The sequence below is a fragment of the Nothobranchius furzeri genome, chromosome 12 (genome assembly GCF_043380555.1).
Source record: "Nothobranchius furzeri strain GRZ-AD chromosome 12, NfurGRZ-RIMD1, whole genome shotgun sequence".
NCBI classification, from domain to species: domain Eukaryota; kingdom Metazoa; phylum Chordata; class Actinopteri; order Cyprinodontiformes; family Nothobranchiidae; genus Nothobranchius; species Nothobranchius furzeri.
Window position 1 is genome coordinate 68,231,569 of NC_091752.1, and position 20,074 is coordinate 68,251,642.

Sequence of the window (20,074 nt, forward strand, 5' to 3'; positions counted from 1 at the left end):
AATTGACTATAAGATACTTCTTCATGCCTTTAAAGCCATCCATAATCTCGCTTCCCCTTATCTTTCTAATCTCCTCCACATTGTCACTCCCACTCGCTCTCTCCGATCATCATCTTCACCTTCCCTGTCTGTTCCTCGCACTCGTCTCTGTACTATGGGAGCCAGAGCTTTCAGCCACTCAGCTCCAAAACTCTGGAACACTCTACCGCCTGACCTCCGCAATATAAACTCCTTCTCAACCTTCAAGTCTCAACTCAAAACTCACATGTTCCGCCTGGCTTACTCACTGTAATTGTCCTCCTTCCATCTACTCTTTTTAGTCTATTATCCATTGCACTGCTCCGACTCTACCCTTGGGAATTACTCCTAGCATTTATTTCTTGTTGTTTGTATTGCTTGCTTGTTATATTTTGTTTTGTACAGTGACCTTGAGAGCTTTGAAAGGCGCTTGAAATAAAATGTATTATTATTATTATTATTATTAAAATAAGAGTTTAACACGTTGCTCTGGTGGTTTATCACTACACATCTGCTGTAAATCATAAATAGTGCAAGATCCAACCGGACTCCCATCAATTATTTTCTACTGGACCAATATTTACAGAACATCTGCTGGCAGGACTTTCAGGGAGTGGCACTGAACTGCACTGAACTAAGCTACAAAAACACAGGATGCGAAGAGCACGACACGACTCAAATGGTGACGCCTTCCTCGGTTTTGAGAGTTAGCTTCAGAGCTTGAAGTGAACGGGAGCTGTGGCGTCCATCTTCTGATGACCTGGTAGGTTCTGATGGGGAACAAAACTCCATCTTCAGCCTGTCTCTGCAGCGTTCGGTTGGTGAGGATTCAGTGGTTTCGAGTTTTCCCGTGTTGTGTGAGGTAAAAAGGATTCTGGGGTGCCTTCTTCTGCTCCACCTGACCAGGGGCGTGTCCAGGGAGTGGCCTGGGTAGCACATGCCACCCTTGGAATCTGATTGGCCACCCCAGGTGCCAACACACTAATTTACCTTTAAATAGGCTTTGCATTGTCCACAAAAGGCCGGGGGTTAAACAAAAAAAGCATAACCATTGGTGCCACCCATGCACAAAGTTGTGCCTCGCCTGGGCCACCCCATTTTAAAAGATCTGGACACTCCACTGCACCTGACTTTTCAGTTTTCCGAGAACGCAGGATTATCCGCCTCTTCATCTGCGCTCACAATTTGTCTCTGATAGGAGAAAAACATATAACGCCATGTTTACCAAAAACGAACAACATGTTCTACTTTACATAAAGGTGAGCGAGTAACAAGAGCTTATGGACTTACTTTAGGGTAGGCATAGCCATCGAAGCTTTGTCTCTTCCAGATGTGCACCTGGTCTTCGGTGGTTTTCTGGTAAACGGGGTTGTGGAAGTGAATCGTGTTGCTGTTCCGCAACTTGAAGTTCCTCCACAGCAACACCCCCCCACCAACCACCATACAAACCACCGCTGTTAGATGGAGACAGATCCAGAGAGAGTTAAGTCAAGGTTGGTGTCTGCTGCTAGAAGTAGATGGAGTATGAGAAGATGTTAAGCCACGCACCCAGAGGTAAGATCAGATAAAGAGCTACCGGGGTGATGGAGGTGGCTGTGGGAACAGCAGCTGCAACTTTAGGATGAACAACTGAGGAGAAAAAGGGCAACACATAAGTTACGGACTCGAGAGGAATGATGTTAGCTAAACATGAATGTTTACTACCAACTTGCCTGTAGAGGTGACTGGAGCCACTGTGGTGCTTCTCAGGAGTTTTGGCTTCTCTGGTCCAGGTAAGGTCTTGGTTGGTGAATGTGTGGTGGTCCTAACAGGAGGCCTGGTGGTGCTCCTCAGTGGCTTGGTGGTGGTGCTCATGATCACTGGGAGTAGTGTAGTGGTGGCGTGGACTTGGGTCTTTAGTGTGGTACTGGGTGGAACCGGTGGCAGATGAGGGCGTCGGGTGGGCGGGGTTAGAGGCTCAATGGGAGCTGCAGATGTTGGCACAGCTGGGAATGTTCAGAAAACAGAAAGATTAATCAGAATTAGCATGTTAGCATGTTAGCTATGTTTCTCTGTTAATAACTGTTCTAATCTATTGTGCATCGCTTCCCAAATGACCTCCATGTTGGTAAACTTGTGTTCACTGACCAGATGTGTGACCAAGTCACTGCTTTGCAAGTCACAAGTAAGTCACAAGTCTTTCCAGTCAAGTCTAGAGTCAAGTCCAAGTCAAAAACAATTAAGTCCAAGTTGAGTCCGAAGTCAATGATCGGGAAGTCCAAGTCAAGTCCAAGTCCATAACTTTGAATTTTCAAGTTATAATCAAGTCATCTGTCCAACTTCAATTTAATGACGATGATCATAAATAAATCCCAGAGTTAAAGCTTCTTAAAACTTCATTTATTCGCTCAAACAGCAGAAACTGAAACTGGTTATAAACAAAGAGTTGCTGCAGAACAAGATCCAACCCAGAACCAAGAATGACTTATGATTTTTGTCCATGTCGTGTCACTTTGCAAGTCGATTCAAGTCGCAAGTCATTGGCGTTCAAGTCCAAGTCAAGTCGTAAGTCTTAATAGATTTTATAAAGTCAAGTCAGAAGTCATTAAAATAATGACTCGAGTCTGACTCGAGTCCAAGTCATGTGACTCGAGTCCACCTCTGTTACTGATACATGGCTTTCATGTTCAACAGATGTTTGGTTTGGTCGGTCCAGGCATGTCCAATCTGTGGCCCTGGGGCCCCCGAGTGATTCTGTGTGGTTTCCAGTTGCATTTCTAAAATAATAGAGTTTTGTCTCTCCAGGTGTTGCTGGTGTCAATCAACACTTTAAAACATTTCTATGTTTATTTTAACTAACACCAGGATACTTTTGAGCAGTACAATATCAAAAGTCAAATGAGGGGCCACAAATTTGCACTTGAAAAGTTTGGACACCCCTGGACAAGTCCTGCTGCAGCTAAGAACCAAAACAAGTTGCTGCCATCTTAAATTAACCCCCCCCCCCCCCCCCCCACTGTCTTTATGGGTGACCCCGCGAGGAAAGTTGACCATTGAGCAGGGTTGATGGTTTATCTCTTGGGTCCACGTGGCAGGGGTGAGGAGTGAGCACCACCTCACCCCTGCCACATGGACTTCAAGGAATAAACCGTTAATCCTGCTCAATGGCCAACTTTCCTCGCCGGGTCACACCCATTAGGACAGTGGGAGGGTTAAAAAAAGCTTAAATCTCCAAAACTGGTTCTGTAACGTTATTATCTAAAAATCTCTTTGAATGGGATTTCTGTTTTTTTACCAGGTCCTAAAACGTAGCTAGTCTCCTAAATTTCCTCTAAACGTTGATCCAAGTGTTATTTTTACAAACCGGTACGTTGTTTATAAAATAAAGAAAGTTTCGTAAATCATTTATTAATTGTAATGATTCCTATTAAAAGGACATCTGATTTAAGACGGCAACAACGTACACGCACAAACACACTTCAGAATACTCCTTCACTTCAGCAGTATTAAAACTGCCGAAATGTCGCAATTTATCCACCCACCGGGCACACACGTCCTCGTGTCTCTGGCTAGCATCGCGCCATCTGGACAGACACAGGTATATTTTGGAGAGTGTCTGCTAACTTGAGGGGCAGGAAGGCACATGAATTCACAGCTGCTGTTGGTCACATGACACCAGTTCCTTCCTGCAGCAGAGAGGAGAAAACTGCTCGCTCAGCGATTGGAGGGTTTTAGACACATTCTGTTTAATCTAAAGACACGTCACTTTTGACAAACTGATATGTGGAATTGTTACCATCAGTGTAGAAAATACAAGTTATCTAAAGAGCTCTTAAAAATCACAAGCTTGGCTCTATTCAGTGAAAACAAAATATTTTTAAAGTAATCTAAAATCGTGAAAAAATAAGCTTTTAAACATTTTATTCCCATTTACAATCTTTTCTATAGTCTTTTCATATATCAATGGTAAAATCCCCAACCAAATCCCGTGGAGCCGGTTTGAGCCAGTTATACACTCAACAAAAATATGAATGTAACACCTTTGTTTCTGCTCCGATTTTTCATGAGATGGACTTAAAGATCTAAATTTCATTCCAGATACACAATATTACCATTTCTCTCAAACATTGTTCACATATCAGTCTAAATGTGTGATAGTGAGCACCTGTGCTTTGCTGAGACAATCCATCCCACCTCACAGGTGTGCCACATCAATATGCTGATCTGACATCATGAGTAGTGCACAGGTGTACCTTATACTGCCCACAATAAAAGGCCACCCTGGAATGTGCAGTTTTTTGCTTTATTGGGGGTCTGGGGACTCAGAACCGGTCAGTATCTGGTGTGACCACCATTTGCCTCATGCAGTGCAACACATCTTCTTGTGGCCTGTGGAATGTTGGTCCACTCCTCTTCGATGGCTGTGCGAAGTTGTTGGAAATTAGTGGGAACTGGTACACGCTGTCGTATACGCCGGTCAAGCACATCCCAAACATGCTCAATGGGTGACATGTCCGGTGAGTATGCTGGCCATGCAAGAACTGGGACATTTTCAGCTTCCAAGAATTGTGTAAAGATCCTTGCAACATGGGGCCGTGCATTATCTTGCTGAAACATGAGGTGATGTTCATGGATGTACGGCACAACAATGGGCCTCAGGATCTCATCACGGTATCTCTGTGCATTCAAAATGCCATCAATAAAATGCACCTGTGTTCTTTGTCTATAACAGATGCCTGCCCATACCATAACCCCACCACCACCATGGGCCACTCGATCCACAACATCGACATCGGCAAAGCGCTCACCCACACGACACCACACACGCTGTCTGCCATCTGCCCTGAATAATGTAAAACGAGATTCATCCGTGAAGAGAACACATCTCCAACGTGCCAGACGCCATCAAATGTGAGCATTTGCCCACTCAAGTCTGTTACGGTGACGAGCTGGAGTCAGGTCAAGCCCCCGATGAGGACGACGAGCATGCAGTTGAGCTTCCCTGAGACTGTTTCTGACAGTTTGTGCAAAAATTGTTTGGTTATGCAAACCAATTGTTTCAGCAGCTGTCTGAGTGGCTAGTCTCAGACGATCTTGGAGGTGAACCTGCTGGATGTAGAGGTCCTGGGCTGGTGTGGTTACACGTTGTCTGTGGTTGTGAAGCCGGTTGGATGTAATGCCATATTCTCTGAAACGCCTTTGGAGATGGCTTATGGTGGAGAAATGAACATTCAGTGCACGAGTAACAGATCTGGTTGGCATTCCTGCTGTCAGCATGCAAATTGCACGCTTCCTCAATGCTTGTGGCATCTGTGGCATTTTGCTGTGAGACAAAACTGCACATTCCAGGGTGGCCTTTTATTGTGGGCAGTATAAGGTACACCTGTGCACTACTCATGATGTCGGATCAGCATCTTGACGTGGCACACCTGTGAGGTGGGATGGATTATCTCAGCAAAGCAGAAGTGCTCACTATCACACATTTAGACTGATTTGTGAACAATGTTTGAGATAAATGGTAATATTGTGTATTTGGAATGAATTTTAGATCTTTAAGTCCATCTCATGAAAAATCGGAGCAGAAACAAAGGTGTTGCGTTTATATTTTTGTTGAGTGTATGAAACATTTCCTGATGCTGTAATGGTTTACCAGCAGGTTGTTTGAGGTTGTGGTAAAGAATGATGTCCTCTGGTGATGACAGGTGCTCTGCCACTGGTGTGATGTCATCACCAGTCAGTCTGTTTGCGCTGATGATGGCGTTGTTGCTAACGTCTGTCCAGAACACGCTTTCCTAAGAAAATGCAAAAAACACACATTTGAGAAACTGAAACAAAAAAATGCAATTTATTTCATGTTCTCTGAGAGGTTTAGCGTATCACAATTTGATGTGTTAACTCGTCTACCTCAAAAACAGTGAGTCCCAAAGGGTGAGCCAACTTGTGCTCATCAATGATGAGGGTGCGGCGACCTCCACCCTGAGCATCGATGCTGGAGAGGGTGTGCAGCTTTGAGTCCACCCAGTAGAGCCGCTGGTTTAGCAGGTCTGGGGAGGAAGCAGGATGGTTGGGATGGAGGTTGAAAGAGTCAGACCAGGGTTCCCAATAGCATGCAGATACATGTTGGAACCAGAGAGACACGAATGCTTGGATTTACCTATTGTGATTCCATTAGGCCATTCGATGCTTTCGGTGACCAGAGAAACGCGGTCTACTCCATTAAGACCTCCCTTCTCAATCTTTGCTGGACTTCCCCAATCAGTCCAGAAAATGAAGCTGTGGGATGGACACACTGGAGATGAAACAACCGGAACATACCGACTCTTGGATCGCACAAACAGGAAGAAAACTTAAGCCATTAGCTTACTTCCTGTGGGGGTCAACCACAATGGCACGAGGCTTCGATAGGTTTTGGTGGAAGAGAGTTTTGCGGTGGCTGCCATCAGCTGTTACCACGGAGATTGTCCTACGAATGCTGTCGGTCCAGTACAGGTTCCCATGGATCCAATCTAAGGCAATTCCTTCAGGAGCTTCAATGTCATTCCCTATCACTACGTGGTGATGGGAAGAATTTTCAGCCAAGCCCATTGGAGTTCTGGATAGAAAGTTAAGATCTTTGTTTAACAAGCAACATGGAATAAAATATCACCTATCCAGGTTTGCTCACCTGTAGATTTTCTTCTGGGAAAGGTCTGACCAGTAGATCTCCTTTGTAGCCATATTCATGTCGAGAGCCACAGCGTTCTTTAGACGGGGTATTACTCTTGTGTACTCCCTTTTGTCCAAAGTCATCTTTCTGACTTCATGGCGGTTGGTGAAGAAAAGGTAAGCTATCGTACCTATGAAATAAGAACATAAAAGATCCTTTTATCTGGGTTAATCAATGATTGCTTAAAGGGACTTTACGGAGTTTTGAATTTTTATGCTCGCGACTGCCCCCTCAGGCCAAAAGCGTAACGGCAGCTTCAATAGTAGGCTCGTGCACTAGGCGCGCATGCTGTACGTGCACACCCCTTAATGAAAATAACAGCTGAGACAGTCCCTTGTGTGTGTGTGTGTGTGTGTGTGTGGCCTGGAGGACAGAGGGCAGGAGAACACGCAGCTAATTAATTAAATAATTGGGTTCTGTACCTTTCTCTTCAGCACAGGCGACAAAGGTTTATGATGGGTCAGTCCTCCTGCATGCTCAGATCATTCCCTTCCCTTGCTTGAAAAATTGTTCCAAAATGAAAGTTGAACCCACATCTTTTTTATCTGTGAATTCAATGCCGTTCGGCGAGTCTCAAATAAAATTTTGGGCATCTTACTGTAAAAAAATAAACCATTAATGTAAAAAATAAACTCTAAATAAATTAAGTTCAAATCTAAAATCAAACCCGGATCTTCTGTACGGGAGTCCAACGTCTAACTAGGTGAGCTAAAGGGCCAGTAATGTCTTTCGTATCTGTAACATTTATATCCTTGATGACAGCTGAAACAACGTTCAAAGAACGGTTCGGAGCGAAAATGGCTATTTTGTTGCTAATTTGCAGAAAATATCTAGAAGAAAGTTCTACAGAAAGTAGCTAAGGGTCCTCAGAAATGTAGCTAGGTTCATCACTAGGCGCTAGGAACAGCGACAAAGTCGCTGAGTTGGCACTGCCTCTCTCTCTGCTGCTAAAGCTACGGATAGCAAATGCTACGGGCGATGCCTGAGCGTGAACGCGCATGAAGCAGCCTGCTCGACCCGAGCATCTCTCTTTTTCTATGATTTTACAGAAAAACAGGCAATCACAGTAAAAATGCCAGGGCTCATTCTACAGGACCAGGGCATTGCAGGAGAATGTATGAAGAAGACATTTATTATTTCTATACATGTTTTGGCTGTCAAACTTCCATAATGCCCCTTTAAAGATGAATTCACATCCTTTTTCTGGGGAATTTCAATCCTAAAACTGGAAAATAATACCATGAGACATCAGAAAAACTGGATACGGCTCACTTTTTATGTGTACTTCAACAAAATTGCTAATACAGACAGCTATACCCAAACACACAAACAAAGGAAAATGTGTGAGAAAAGCCAGTGTAGCGTCAAAGTTCAATCACGCTACGTACTGGTACGTCACACCAGCATTAAACTGGGATCTGACCATATTGTGAACTTGATTTGCAACGGAGCATCCAAAATATCTCAAAATGATTGCAAGTACTCCGAACTTCCTCCATGAGACGCAGGGCCTAGAAACAAAGTTCCTCTCAAATAAGTCCCAGTGGCATCACGGGCATCTGGAACCTGTCTTCGCGTGAGACTTTTCAGAGGGGCTGGCACCCAAAATGCAATTAAAGTAAAGATGAACAGTGAAATAACCGAGACATTGTGATTAACCCTCCAACTGTCCTAATGGGTGTGACCCTGCGAGGAAAGTTGACCATTGAGCAGGGTGGATGGTTTATCCCTTGGGTCCATGTGGCAGGGGTGAGGAGTGAGCACCACCTCACCCCTGCCACGTGGACCTCAAGGGATAAACCATCCACCCTGCTCAATGGTCAACTTTCCTCGCGGGGTCACACCAATTAGAACAGTTGGAGGGTTAAAGAAATGGAGGCAGTCAAAGTGTAAAAGTCGTACAGGTACATTGACAAATGCTGCATTCCACTTCTGCAGCGGTGCGTGCCAACTGTTCTGCCAGATGCTTACAACCAGAACTTTTCCCAAATGGAATGGGACCCACATTAAAACACCCATATCTTCCCTTCTCTTTCAAATCAAAACGTCTGCTGTGAATAATGCCTATCGCATCATATGCCTCACATGTTCACATGTGCAATTACTACATGTGTGGCAAGGTGGAGAAGCGAGGGCCCGGGTGAGATTCGATCCCCAGACTCCCGGGCGAGAGTCACGCGCGCTAACCAGTCAGCCAAAGGAGCATCCCTGTGGCCAAGCAGCCAGAGAGCATGATCAACTGGGACACAGTGACAGGACGCTCATCCTGTCACACTTGTACCAATTTAGTGAAAAACTAACCAAACAAATTGTACATTTCTGTCTGTCTCTTGTTCCAGACGGTTGCATCCAGTAAGATCCTGATTCCTGGCTAAAGCTGCGTAAGCTAACATTGGTTAGCTTTGCCCCACCCACTGTACAAGGCAGATCAACACTACCCAGGAGAATACTTACCAATGGCCTTGCATGCTTTGGTTGCTGGGTCAACTTGATAACCCTCTTCGCATTCGCATTTGTAGCTGCCGACCTGGTTGACGCAGATTTGACTACAGGTTTCTGGGTTGGTGCACTCGTCAATATCTGATTAGAGAAAAGGTTCAACAGAATGTTCCTGAGTACATGAGAATGAGCTTTTCCCTTTTTATCTAAAAGCAGTGATGTCTGCAGGGTTTACGTCACAGCAAATTATATTTTTGGCATCGATCCTTCATCTGAGCTCAGGTCAAGGGCACTAACAGTGAAAGAGCTTACCTTCACATCTTTTTGCATCAACTAGGCTGAATCCAGTTGGACACAAGCACTCATAGCCAATCTTCAGGTCTTTGCAAACGTGGGAGCAGCCGCCATTGTTGTACCGACACTCATTGGTGCCTTTAAAGAAATGAAGATATAATTACAATGTTTAGGTTGTGGAAACTTTAATTAGATGCATAAACTAGTCATCAAAAAGGTGGCTAGGAATGAGGAGGCTCTGTACTCACCACAGTACCTTAGAGGCTCATCTGTCCAGTCCTTGCAGTCACGCTTTTTGTCACACACTCTATCTATGCTTATACACTCCCCACTGGTGCACTTAAACATGGTTGGACCCTCACAGGGGCTAACTGCAGGATACAGAGTTAAACAACATGAACAGATATGGGATTCAGCTACAGAATCCTGTAAGGATGGAAGAAGGGATGTGTACCATTGGCACAGTCGATTTCATCACTCATGTCTCTGCAGTCATATTGTTGGTTACACTGGAGGCTGCCATGGATGCATGTGCCATCGCCACATGTAAACTCATCTAGAGAGCAGGTGGAGTGACCTAAGGGACGAGGAGGCAGAGGGTTTGAAGTAGGGATGAGCGAATACACCACTATCTGTATCTGTATCTGTACTCGGAATGGGCGTGGCATGACCCGGAAGTGGGCGTGGTTTAACCGGAAGTGGGTGTGGTTTACATCAATATATTATTTTAAGCCTGAAATTGATATGGAATGATCAGAAGTTGCTATGTGTATTGTTTATTTGAAAACTATTTACAGAGCAGCCTCAGAATTGAGATTAAATATTTTTGATCACAATAGTAAAGGAACTATTTCAGAACAAGTGTTTCAATAAAACCAGAACATTAATATTTAAGTGCATGGATTAATACATCTGAACTCATGCAGTAGGAACTAGGAAATATGAAATGCTAGAACCAGACACAACTTTATATAAATTTTTTAATTTTAATTTGATTAAACTGATTTTTTTCTTAACGTTCTTGGCATTTTCCCACACAAAGTTAAACAAAACAATGTGGATTGAGGTGTGTGTGTCTGAGAGAGATAGAGAGGGTGAGAGGGAGAGAGAGGGAGTAAAAAAATAAAAATAAAACCCGACCGGAGCAGAGGTAGTGAGTGACTGATGCAGCATGTCAGCTCTGTCTTGTCAATAAGTTACGAAAAAGTAAGTTTAAATATTCAACCGAAAAAGAGGCGAGCTGAAGAAAACCTAGGGAAAACTGAAGAAACGTGAGCAACAGTGAAGCAAGCACAGCGAGATCCGTTACTGTCTGTGTGCGTGGATGAGCCGGACGGACTGCGCTCCCGGCTGGCTAGAGAGTTTTGGGTGTAGGGAGGGGCGGGCGCTCTATGTGACTGGCCAATCACAGAGCGTGAAGACAGTCAGTTACCCAATGAGGATTTTCGTTCAGCACGATTACAGATATTTACGAGTTTTACTCGTGTCATGCTCGTACTCGTCAAAAATGCTTTATCCGTACCGGATACTCGTCTGAAACGAGCATCCGGCTCATCCCTAGTTTGAAGGTACAACCATAGACTACAGGGTAGCTCAGAAGAAGTCAGAAGGTGTTCTTACCACAGTCTGCTTCATCTGAGTGATCAACACAGTCAAAATCTCCATCACACCTCCAGTTGCTATGGATGCACTCTCCACTCCCACAGGAGAACTCTGGGAAGGAGCACTGATGAGCAGCAGGAGGAGTCACTGTCTGTGTGTGGCAGTTCTCGGGCCACTCATCCGACCTGTCGGAGCAGTCGGCATCACCGTCGCAGAGCCACAGGCGAGGAATGCAAACTGTGTTGTTGCACTGGAAGGACGATGAGAGGCAGGTGGTGGCTGGGCAGGACACCTCGTCGCTGGCATCTTCACAGTCCGCCTCATCGTCACAGACGAAATGGGACGAAATGCACTGGCCATTCCTGCAGCGGAACTCTGAGCTTGCGCACTGCTTGGCGGCTATGAGAGAAGCTGGATGAGGGCTAAGGCGGAGCTGCAAATTTAACTCAAACAAGACAAGATGCACTCTTACCACATCCCTCCTCATCAGCTCCATTCTCACAGTCAGCCCTGCCATCGCAGCGCCAGAAGCTCGGAACACACTGGTTAAGGCGGTTTGCACAGCTGAACTCTGTTGGTTTGCATGTTTTTGCCACTGGAATTTAAATGGCACAGAACACAAAGAAAAATAATTATTTTCACCTTCAATTATTCTACAATACATCATTTTACCGCATTAAAGGTCCCATGTCATGCAAAATCCACTTTTTGGAGCTTTTGACCTTGTTACATTGTTATTTCCACAAGAAAAACACCCAAAGCGGTTTCTGGATTCAAGCACGCATTTTGCCGTCTCCGCTGCTTCTTCCCTTCAGCCCTTCTAAACTCTGCTAAAGCCTGGATGAGGCACTGTTATTGCCCTGCTCCTCGCCATCTAGGCAGTCTCGAATCTGGATGCCTCCTCCCCTGGACTGTAAACACTAACGCCCAGTCTCCGCATGTAGCTAGCAGGAGGTTCTAAAGATCTAAAGAAATTATTTCTTTCTTATCTAGTCTGCACTTTAAATGATGCCTAGACTCAAATATTGATTTTGGATATAAAATTTGGTGGTGAGCGCCAGGGACAGACTCAGCAATTGCTGAATGAGACATGACAGTGATTCTGCAGTAGGGCTGCACGATATTAGGAAAACCTGTGATATTCAATAATAATGATTAATATTGCGATGACGATATTACTTGCGATAAATAAAAACTTAGCTCAGGAACAAAAATAATCAAAAACAAAAAAATCATAAAAATGAGTGAAGCAAAAAGTAGTGAGGAAAGGTAAAAAGAAAATGAACAAGAAAATGCAATCAGTGGATCCCGGGAAAAGCAGAATTAGCAAAAAGAGCAGAACAAAGCTAACTCAGGCATAGGCGGAGATCCCAGGGGGGACGGGGGGGACGCGTCCCCCCCTTACACAAAGTTGTCCCCCCCAAAAAAAATTATTTGGGCTGATTTGAAGTTTGTTATTTTTTCTAGACATATTTAGAAGGAAAATTTCAAATATATTAAAATCAATATGGAACTATTTGGATTTTAGTAGCTTTCATGTTATGTGATTTAATAAAATTTTAATTTGACATTTATGTTCTCTCTCTTTGTTGTGAAAAAGTTTGATATTTTTTAGTACTTAAAATTAATGCTTTGCATCCGTCCACACGTGTAGCTGCTGGTCAGCTAATAGCCGTGTCATTTCAGGACATGTTGCTTCAACTATTAACGATCTACTTTTAAATCTTTATTCTGAATTGCTTATTCCGTTTTAGGCCGCAGTCTTGTTATTGAAATGAAAACAAAAAGAAAGGATGCTTATGGAGATGTACAAAATTGGCAAGATATTATTGTTGATCAGTATCCTCCAGCTCCGTTCTAATGACAATATCCCATCTGTGTGTGTGTTGCTGTCCAACTGTCAGCAGACCAGGTCAGTTGAAATGGCAGAGAAATGAAAAACGGCAGACATCAGGTCGTTTTTTAATGCTCCAGAACGTCAAGTAAGTAGAAACTTGCATTTTGATAAAGACATCTATAAGAAGGAAACAAAATGCCTATGAAATTGTTTCTAAATGATTTCATTAAGCAAAGTCCAGTCACTTGAGCTCAGGCAGCCAGAGCCTGTCAGACACAGGCACAGAGTCTCAGGTCAGTCTCTTATAAGGACATACAGTGTTGTATGTAGAGAGTATTTTTTTCATGTCCCCCCAAAAAATTACTCTCTGAAGTTTTACTGTTTATTGTCCCCCCCAAAATTGAAATGGGATCTCCGCCCTTGAACTCAGGTGTTTGCTAACCATCAAAATTAAGTTCCATCCGCTGCAGGGGCGAGCATCTAAGCTATGAGAACTAACCCATTTGGCCAAATGGGTGAAGAGCTCTACTTGATTTGTTTAAAAAAAAACATGCTTCCGTTTGACTGACAGAATGAATTATGTGTAGCAAACATTTGAGCTGACCATTCATTGCGATATTTATCTGTTCTTTGCGATATGCATATTGTGCATGCTCATATCGCGATAACGACATATTTACGATATATTGTGCGGCCCTAATCTGCAGCAAGCGTGAATCTGTGGTCTCCGGGTCTGCAGCTGTGTACTATTGGGGAATTTACACGGAAGGGAGGCGGGGTTTCATCCAATCCAAGCACCTTGTTTCCGTGTTGAAATAATGGCTCACAAACATGAATGAAATTTTGTTAAAAATGACACCTCAGTAGTGCCAAAGGTAATATTTGATCACACATTGTGCCTAGCGTTGCTCTGGAAGGTGTAAGATAGCATTACACAGGTCCTTTAAAGCCATAATAAACCCTGTTGGCATGTAAACTATACTCACAGCAGGTAGCAGGAAGTTCGTCCGTACCGTCTCCACAGTCATCCGTACCATCACACACCCACCGATGGGGGATACATTTACCGTTCCCACACTGGAAATGGCTGGACCCACATGTTGCTAATGCACCTGTGGCAGAGAGGTGTAAACAGATGATGTGCCTTTGCTTTGGACCAGTTAAGGGTCAACAGGATGTGAATCCCAAACAACTATTTCCTGAGCATGGAAGAATATGCCTGCCTCCTTCTTTCTCATTCATACAAAGTGCAGTGTCCAGTGACATTACTCCATATGGTTATATTTCCATATCATTCTCTGTTTGGACTTTGTTTTCATAGCAACTTTTCTCTGTTCTGTTACTTTTTCCGTGTTTTTCATTCCTACACAGCTCAGTTTTGCCACACGCCGATGTGAATGGGGAACTGGATGCTTTCATTTTTAATTTTGTGATTTCAAGACAAACCCTCTTGGGCTCGAAATACAATTCAATTCAATTCAAAGATACTTTATTAATCCCAGAGGGAAATTAGAGTTTCAGTACACACATGGGCAAGACACAAGACAAGAATTGGTGACTGTGGTCATTCGCCTCCCTGAGTCGCGCTACCTTAATAGAGATCAGAGGGGTTTATATGAGGATTGGTTCACGTGGAGGGAAAAAAAGGCACTACAAAATACACAGTCATTCCAAATATTCAACTACAAGAATAATTAAACTGAAAAACTGAAGAATAAGAACTTTTATTCTGAAAAGGTAGGACTTCAAAATCAAGGTAGGTGGCCTGACGACTCCAAAGCCCAGGAAGCTCACCTGTTTCTGCCAGACTAAAGGGCGTGTTAACCCGTAACAGTTGCATAAAGAAATTTGTGCTTTAAACGTGTAAAAGTAGAATATTTTTGCTTAAATTTTAAAAATTGTATCGTAATAATAAAAACTATTTGAGGAATTATGAATCTATTCTACATGCCAGAACCTAAAGACGCTTTACGGCGACGGTTGGGTTTAGAGTTAGGAAACGTGTAAACTTTCTCCCCTGAGCAACATATGGAGAAATGACTGAATTTGGTGGTGTACAGTAAAAATCATAAATTGGACTGCTTTTGTCCAAAATGAAACCATAACATCACATAATGCATGACTGTTTGTTGCAGATGACACAGGATCAAAAACTGTGGTTTGCATTGAAGTCAATGGGACGTTTTTGTCCTCTAATGGCTCGAGTGTATAGTAAATTTTAAATCTGTTGCTATGTAAAAACTATAAATGCAAAAAATTCTAAATTTTACACAATCAAGATTGATTTGTAATAAATACCCCAGGCAAAAAAAAGGTATGTTTTTTAGAAAATAACTCAGTTTTTGTTTTTTTCATAAATTACAGCAATGACTTTTGAGTATTCAGACTGGCATTTCAAGGGTTAAAATCCTCAAAATGATTGAAATTTTTACATGTTTCAACAGGGCTGAAGTTGTTCAACAGATCAACGAAAAAAAGCAACAAAAACAAATTAATGTAAACATTTTTATAGCCTTTTTTTTACAAGCGGTCTCAAGTGTATAGTGTTTTTCTTTCATGGAGTTCCCTTGGTCCATATCCAAATTTAATTTCAAACTTTGTCCAGAGAGAAGTTTTGCAACAACATTTTGTACCAGATCCACAAACGGTGGTGAAATGGCAACAAAAACAAAAAACTGCCCAAATGGACAAAAATGTCCCTAATGAAGCCTGAGGGTTGAATACTTAATTTGAGCTTCCGATGGTTGATTAAATGGTTTTATGAGGTTAAAAACTGGAATCTGGTTCATTTATTTATGTTGTTATTTCAATGTGGCATGGAGGACAGCGAGTAAAACATTTGTAAATCAATGCAGAAAATCAGTGACATTATTCCACGTTATTTTCCCTGAAACTGGTGACACGTTACCAAACCCAGTTTCAAACTGGTTGTTTACTTAATGGGCTTAAAGTTCAGTTGATGAAAGACAAACTGGTCCAAATGTTCTTGACTGAGGGCGAATCAGTTCTGGGAAAGTAACACATGTTTGCAGCTAAGAGGGCAGGTTAGTGGTGTCCCGTCTCAGGTGTCTCTTACCGGAAACACAACGTTTTAACCGACGTGTAAGTGTGACTGGTGAACAGAACGATAACCAGTTCCAGCATGTTTCACCACACAGCGTTTCCCAACACCAGTAGACGGGGAACTGGTCTGACGGTAACTTTAGGAGTGTCGGAGTTTACGACCAGAACCAGAGGAATGCTGGGTTTGTTCTGACATCCGTTGCTACGGGCCTCTTCAGCCTTCTGTAAATCATTTATGAAGGAAAATCAGGCGACGACATTCCAAACGGAAAGCTGCAAAGACCGATTTTCACAAGTAATAATATCCAAATTTGTCACAGTTATCTCTGAGTGGTTCGTTTCTTCTGAGCGCCAGATCCTCATTGGCTACCGGATGCCGGCCACCAAAACAACCAGAGCTTTTCTAAAAACTGGAAATAAACAGAGAGGAAACTCTAAATTAAAAGCAGTAGACGAGAATACATGTTACGTCACGTGAGGACATAATATGAGGTGGTCCGAATCTGTTTGACTCAGCCGTGCACACGGATTTGGACGACGGGCTGCAGGTTGGATGTTCATGGGTGCGCACTTCTTACAAAGTATTGTGAAATCCAAAAACATGGTCTTCCTTTGACCTCGGTGGGCTAATCAACACTCCACAGGAGAATTATGACCATAATCTGACAGGAATAAATCACAGATTTCAATGTGCAGCCTGCCGAGTGTCCAGCGAGCGGCCATAATCATCAACACCCCGCTGCAAACAACTTTCATTAGATTAAACTTACAGGAAATATAATTTGCCTCCTTCTGACTTTGGTATAGTTGACTAACAAGTTTTAAAATAATTTTTAATATTTATCAACATTTTTCTAAGAAAAGTAAAGTCCTGTAGTCTGATGTGCACAGTCTCTGGTAGTTATGGCGACACGTTCGTAGAAGTTCACATTTGAAGTATTTTATTCTATTTACACATCAACCAGAAATGTTAACCATAACTCATCATCATCATCATCATCATCATCATCATCGTGATTCATGCCCAAAGTGACGTAATCTGAAGGGTCCTGCCCTTTACAGACGCTCCCTAGAGACCCAGCAGGCTGTAGAGGAGAAACTAAAAACTAGAATCTGGTGCAAAAGTTCATTCGTTCAAATTCAGATTCAAAAATACTTTATTAATCCCAGAGGGGAATTAGAGTGTCACTAATCCAACCAAAAAGTGAAACCAACCTATGAGGCAGACTCATTCCAGGCAAATCCAGATGTGTCAGCATGTTTCTGTAATAACTGAGATGATTACAGCTAATGAGAACCGCACATTCAGAATCTCAGATCACCAGAATTATGTGAAAAGGTTCAATGGTCTAGACTCAGTGTCACACTCGATCAGCTGATGAGTCCAGAGCACCTGCAGAGGGTTCCTGAGCCTTTAGGTGGTCTCTCAGTCTGAGCCGGATCACGGACATGCACCAGATTCTAGTTTTTACTGTTCCACCTGCAGAGTGGAACATCTGGAGGAGACAACTTCCGGTCTAAATGATGATGTTGGCTCAGAGGAGGACGAGGTGTGGGCTTAAAAACTCTTGATGACGTGTGTAACTTTAACAGGGAACGGATCCGTGCCACGTGTTGACCCTAATCGGGATCCGTAGTGATATACGAAGCTGAGGCGCGCAGAGCGCTTTTTTTTTACTCCATTGTGGAAAAACGCGCACAGAAGCAGAAGAAAGACGTGATCTACAATCTGAGGAGAAAAGCGCCCACCCACGCTCAACTCACGTCCATCCAGTCGGACCAATCAGAACAAGCGACGCATTAAATATCTAATCAGTGCCGGTTGTTCCGGTTCCACCAATCAGGCTTAATTAGAGAAACATTTACAGAATAAAAGGAGTTCATCTAACCGGGAACACTTACTAGTTTGGATCAAGCTGCAGATGAGGAGCAGCAGGGAGGAGGAACCCAACAGCTGGCTCATGTTTCTCAGGAGATGCGTGAAGCCCCCGCAGGTCTGACGTGAGTGATGGAGCTCGGCGCCACCAGGCAGCTCCTAGAATATTATCAACAACAGGCGCGTGCTGCCGCTCTCGCGCACCGGAAGATGCTCTGGTGGAGGAGCTTCCCTCTGTTAATAGTTTGACAACATCAGACTCATTTCTATGTGGTCCAGGGGGGTGGTGGGGCGGGGCCGAGGGGGGCCCGGGTTCGTGGGGGCGGGGTCTGAGGATGGTGTGATTCCTGAGGTACACACCCTCAACCCAAAAACCGTGAGGCGGAGCTATGTCCAGATGGACTTTACTAGAGTGTAACCCTTTCCAGAAGAGACAAAAATGGACACGTGCTTCCTGTTCTTGGAATCAGAGGGTGGGGCTTCGGAGCCAGGGGTGAAAACTACAACCAGGATCACCGCCCACATTTTTAAACTCATCACAGTCCAAACCACAGAAAATGTTTACTTACATTTGAAGCATTAAAATTCACATTCAGATTTCATTTTACATTTGTTTTATTCAACTTTAGATGTTTGTTTTATTAAGCAAAGCTAAATGTCATGTTTAAGAAAGGATTTTTTTCATATGGCGCTTCTCAAGATAACAGTCACGATGTGCATCACAGGAACAAAAATATTAAAAGATGGGAGAAAAATAAATTAAGATTAAAAAAGACTTAGAGTGATGGTTTTTCATTATTCATTTATGAAGCAGCTTCTACCACCTTAGCGGAGGCCCAAGGTGCTGAACAGGACATAAAAACCTGAGTAATAATAGGATAATAGGATTGTAATATTTTTTTTAACCATAGATTTATGAACAACATAATTTTAATATCTATATAACTTTTTATATTACAATTTTCATTTTGGCTCTTATTTTTTCATATTTTAACCTTAATCTAGCCTTTTTCCAGTGTTTCCTCTGTGGGAGCCCTCTGCCCCGGGGGCAGTGGTCAGCTGTGGAGGCTGGGTGCTTTCCAGGTGTGCCTGGGTGCAGGTGGGGGTCTCCGCCCTCCCTGCCCTGGGTGCCCTGTGTCGGTGCCTCGGCTGCTGCCGTGGATCTGCTGCAGTCGAGGCGGATGGCTCCCCTGATGGCATTTCCTTATCTTAGCTGGTCTGGCTCATCTAAACTCAGTCCATTGTGTTTTTTCCAGGGGGAGGGGGGTAGGGGTGGGGGGTGGGGGGTGGGATGTGTGCATGTGCGTGTGTGTGTGTGTGTGTGTGTGTGTGTGTGTGTGTGTGTGTGTGTGTGTGTGTGTGTGTGTGTGTGTGTGTGTGTGTGTGTGTGCTGGAGGATGAGTGTTGTGAAGAGGTTTTTATTCTCAGACTGTTTTTAAAATTCTGGGGATGGGGGGGGGGAATGCGAGGCCTTTTTAATTTGTTAAGCCCTTTGAGTTACATGCATTATATGATTAAGTGCTACATAAATAAAGTTTGATTTGATTTGATTAATAACAAAAACATGTTGAATAAAAATCTGTAAAATCTAAAATAGACAAATAAAAGAAATTCAAAACTGTGCAATGCAAATGATAAATATGTAAAAGCCAGTGTCAATGTTGGGGAAAGCTAGCCAATAAAAGTGGGTTTTACGGCGTGATTTAAAATCATGAAGAGACGGCGCTTGCTTCACTGTCACTGGGAGCTCGCTCCACAGCTTCCATCACTGTGAAGGCCCTTACCCCCCCGATCTCAGTTTAGAGTGGAGAACCTCCTCCAGCAGCTCCTGCTCAGCAGAGCGAAGGGCACGAGCAGGGACACGCCGCAGCAGCAGTTCAGCCATCTAGAGTAGAGCTGCCCTGCAGAACCCTGAAAACATGGCTCAAAATCATTCATGTAGTTATAACTGGCACCTCTTCATTGTAAAAGTCGGAAAATCCTTTAAAATGTCAAACCTGCCACCAGAGTTTATAAGATGTGTTACAAAAGTCATCCAAACTCAAGCGGGCGTGTGCTTTGTGGTCAATGTTCTCTCGTGGTTTTATTCTCCAGTGAAAACATCAACAGGCGGTAAAATGGTCTAATAAACACCAACGCTGCACAGCAATTACCGCTCTCTGAGTGGAGGTTTTTCAGCTCTCGTAAAACTCTTTTACGGTCGCCTCTTTAGCTATAAACTCATACAGTCGGGAGGTTTACATCAGGGTGGGGTGGGTGG

General features: G+C 43.5%; 1 protein-coding gene across 1 annotated transcript; it reads right to left on the reverse strand.

Annotated features, from left to right (window-relative positions):
* Positions 1-1,063: 1,063 nt before the first annotated feature.
* On the reverse strand, positions 1,064-18,039 carry ldlra (low density lipoprotein receptor a). Its single transcript, XM_015945224.3, has 18 exons — positions 17,841-18,039; positions 13,862-13,987; positions 11,511-11,633; positions 11,057-11,437; positions 9,891-10,013; positions 9,685-9,807; positions 9,455-9,574; positions 9,158-9,283; positions 6,662-6,833; positions 6,362-6,589; positions 6,152-6,270; positions 5,902-6,041; positions 5,648-5,789; positions 3,540-3,683; positions 1,731-2,003; positions 1,567-1,647; positions 1,309-1,472; positions 1,064-1,209 (listed from the first exon to the last, which is right to left on the reverse strand). The coding sequence occupies exons 1-18, from the start codon at positions 17,899-17,901 to the stop codon at positions 1,153-1,155; spliced, it is 2,703 nt and encodes a 900-aa protein (XP_015800710.3). The 5' UTR covers positions 17,902-18,039; the 3' UTR covers positions 1,064-1,152.
* Positions 18,040-20,074: the final 2,035 nt, after the last annotated feature.